The 3,610-nt window shown below is 47.3% G+C and overlaps 1 protein-coding gene across 1 annotated transcript in view; it reads right to left on the bottom strand.

Annotated features, from left to right (window-relative positions):
- ADARB2 (adenosine deaminase, RNA specific B2 (inactive)) overlaps window positions 1-3,610 on the bottom strand; it is a 168,593-nt gene that overhangs the window by 9,766 nt on the left and 155,217 nt on the right. Inside the window, exon 8 of the mRNA XM_023753600.1 lies at window positions 3,356-3,537. Within this exon, the coding sequence (XP_023609368.1) occupies window positions 3,356-3,537 (182 nt within the window). The remainder of the gene's footprint in view (window positions 1-3,355; window positions 3,538-3,610) is intronic.

Below are 3,610 nucleotides of genomic sequence, written 5' to 3'. Positions count from 1 at the left end.
GGCTAGGATGAGCTGCAGCAGAGATATGCTAGAATCGAACCTGTGACCCTTCAGTTCATGGGGCAGCTGCTCCATCCACTGAGCCAAACTGGCTGGGGCCTCATTGCATTACTTTTCTATAAGGCATTTATACTTTGTTTGTTTTCCCCACTGGAATGTAATCACCTAAGGCCGTGGTCGGCAAACTGCGGCTTGCGAGCCACATGCGGCTCTTTGGCCCCTTGAGTGTGGCTCTTCCTAAGCCTTAGGACTACCCTAATTAAGTTAATAACAATGTACCTACCTATATAGTTTAAGTTTAAAAAATTTGGCTCTCAAAAGAAATTTCAATCATTGTACTGTTGATATTTGGCTCTGTTGACTAATGAGTTTGCTGACCACTGACCTAAGGTATGTTGGTTTTTGACCATCTTATTCACTGCTCTATTCCCAGTGCAAAATTGTTGCTGGCACATCATAAAGATCAATACATATTTGTTGAATGATTAAATGAGTGCCTGGCTTATGCTGACCAACTTCTTAGGTTTGGATAAATGGAATGTATTGACAATGGACATATTTTCCTTAAATGGTGAAATTCTCAGAAGCAATGCAATTAAGTTTAATGTTCAGTTCTTTTGTGAAACAATTCTTTGAAATCATGATGGAAATTAAATGAAACTTAACTAATATACAAATATTTTATAAAGAACTCCCCAGACAACTGAAACAAGTGTTTTCTATAGTTTTAATTTTTTATAAACTATGAGCTAATTTGCTTCGGGAGATTAGTGCTAATGTATGTAAATATCTTATTAAATATTTCTTTGTTTAATCTAATTTTTTGATCTTCATGCAAAGATATTAGCATTGTTTTTAGATTCTTCTAACAAGATATATAATCTCCAATTCCTTCAAGGGAACAGGAGGATAAATTCCTATCTCTGGTGACTGGAGGACAAAGGAGTCTGTCGGATGCTTTTTTGAAGCTCTTAAACACTTTTGAAAAAGTTGTAGGCCATTCCATAATATTTCTGTGTTTGTTTTAATATGACAATATTGCAAATTACTTACTATCTGCATGAAAGAAAATGTTTGCTTCTACCCACTGGGTTATTTTGCAAGATACTATTAATGATCATTACTATCAGAAATTTCTTCTGAATTAAAGAGGCCGGAGATTCCCTATCAGATTCTACAGCTTAGTGTGACAATATTTTGGAAATTCAAACTCATGAAAAAATGTGGATATAAACGGCAACAGGTCTCCTCCACACCCACTGCTGTTCCCTAAAGGGAGGCGTCTGGAACATGATTGGGAGGTGGTGTTGGGCAAGAGTTACAGCCGACTGTCAGCAGGCGTTACAATAAGTAGCAAACTTCTCTCTGATAAATTCAGTTGCTTATAAAACATGAAATCTGAAGAGTCTTCTGATACACCGACTAATCATTCCTACTACTTCAGGAAAATATGTGCTGTGAAGGAAGATGACTGAGGCTCTTTTCGATCTGTCACTGCTCCTGATATTTTTGTCATGTGAACATAAGCCACGAGTCTGAACTCATAGTTCTAACATTCAATTCCGTTGGTCTATCTCTCAATTTCATTCTCATTGCCAAGACCGTGTCATGGGCTGTAGAGCAAATCATAACTTTAATCTTCAGTGTGGACTAAGAATGCTCACTGCTAAAAATCACATCTGCTGAATGTGTCAGCACGAACAAAGACATGACCTGTCCTCTCCAGATTTCTGCCGTTCGTTATAACATTATTTTTCTTGATGCAGAAAAATAAAAGCTGAGCCTTGAGGTTGGAGGCTCAGACACCCCCCCGCCCCACCCCCCAGCCTGGTAGGTGAGGATCCACAGTCAGTTTCCATTGCACTTTATGTTTTTCAAAAGATGAGTGTGCAAAGCACAGATGTTTGTTGTCATTCTCCCCGTCTCTTTGAGAAGGACCAAAGGCAAACCTTCAGGGCGGCTCTTCGCAAACACGCAGCTCTGGCTGAAGGATTCTGGCTCAGGGCAGCCAAGAAGTGGGCTTGTGTTCCTCAGGCTTTGCCCATAGGTGTTGGCTGGTCTATGCAGAACTGGTCAAGTACAGATGGGGCAAAAGTAGGTCTATAGTTGTAAGTAGGCGAAACCCAGAGTTTATGCTTGTATTAATGATTATTTCCGTACGAACAGCTGTAAACCTCCTTTTGCCCCCCTACCCTGTATATGGTGGAGTGAGCAGAGAGGCCTCTCTCCTGAATACTTGCTCAGTAAAGTTAAGTAAGTGCTCTCCATGAATTACTTCTTCTGGTTCTCACTACCACCCCCAAGGGGCACTCTTACTGCCCTGATTTTATAGTTTAGAACGATTTTATAACATTGGGAATATATCTTAGGCCCAACTCTTAGCCACACAGTGGAAACAGGTCTCCTAGCTTCCAATTTTCTGTTTCAGAGAATCTGTCAGAGCCGTAAACCAGTCAGTGGCTGCAGTCCGCACGACCCGCCAGCACTACTCCCCGCCTGGCCCACCCGCCTGGTTTTGAAGCCGGTGCCAGCGGCTCCTTCAGAGCGCCCTGCTTGGGCCGGGAGCTGCCTCAGGGGTGGTGTTTTCCTGCAGGCCCTGGACGAGGCTTCCACACGCTCCAGGCAGTGCCAGGAACCCCCATGGGACTGTGTGTGGAAGGCCAGCGTCACAGTGGAGGCGTGTCCTTCCCAAACCGATCCTCCCTGTGATCACAGAACTTGACACTTCCAAGGCCACAGGCCTCCTGACCCTCACCACGGTGCTGGGCGGCCTGGGCTGGCCATCCCCGTGTCATGGTGGGGACGCTGGGGTCCAATGACATGGGTGGTGTGCGAAGCTGGGAGTAGGATGCTCAGAGCTTGCTGGCTTTCTCGTTTGCCTCCAGAATGTGCTTCCCCAGTGTGTGCTAACCTCCGGCTGGTGCGGAGAACACAGGGACCCTGAGTCCGGCCCCACAACCCAGGGCAGCCAGGCCCTGTACCATCCCCCGCGCCCCAGCCTCGAACCTGCAGGCCCTCTATCTGAAAGGCTTCTGCGGACAGGTATGTTGCTGTCCTGCTGGACATGCGCACCATTAGTTTTACTTCCACTGGGCACTGCGCACCGTGGCTGCAGTCACACGAGGGCGCACAGATGTGCCGTGCGCATCCTGTTGTACAGTCTCTGAAACGTGGCCCGGCCTACATTCAGGCCTTCCTTCTTTGTTAAGTTTTGGGTTGCTGTAATTTTGTTTGCTACATCTTAAATATCTGTTGGCCAAAATGAATAGAATCTGCCCGATTTGGCCCCTTTGGGGCCTGCCTGTGCCAGCCCGCTGGGGGGGGGGAGGGTGTTTTTGAGGACGAGTTCTCTTACCACTGAGGAGGGGCCGGTTGTGCCGGTATGAGGGGGGCAGCTGGCCGATGTCCTCGGCCCTGCGGCTCAGCACCCGGCAGAGGTGGCCGGTGTGGTGCAGGCTGCCCACGACGATGCTGTGCAGGTACACGGGCTCGATGAAGTGGCAGAGGAGGGCGCCCTGCAGCCCCAGCACGTTCCACCTGGAGGGAGGGAGAGGGAGGAGTCAGTGCGTTTGCCCACCTGGTGAGGACGGAAGGGGCAGCCCTCGCAGTC

This window comes from Myotis lucifugus, unplaced genomic scaffold (genome assembly GCF_000147115.1).
Source record: "Myotis lucifugus unplaced genomic scaffold, Myoluc2.0 scaffold_47, whole genome shotgun sequence".
In the NCBI taxonomy this organism is placed as follows: Eukaryota; Metazoa; Chordata; class Mammalia; order Chiroptera; family Vespertilionidae; genus Myotis; species Myotis lucifugus.
This window is presented reverse-complemented; position numbering and strand designations above follow the sequence as displayed.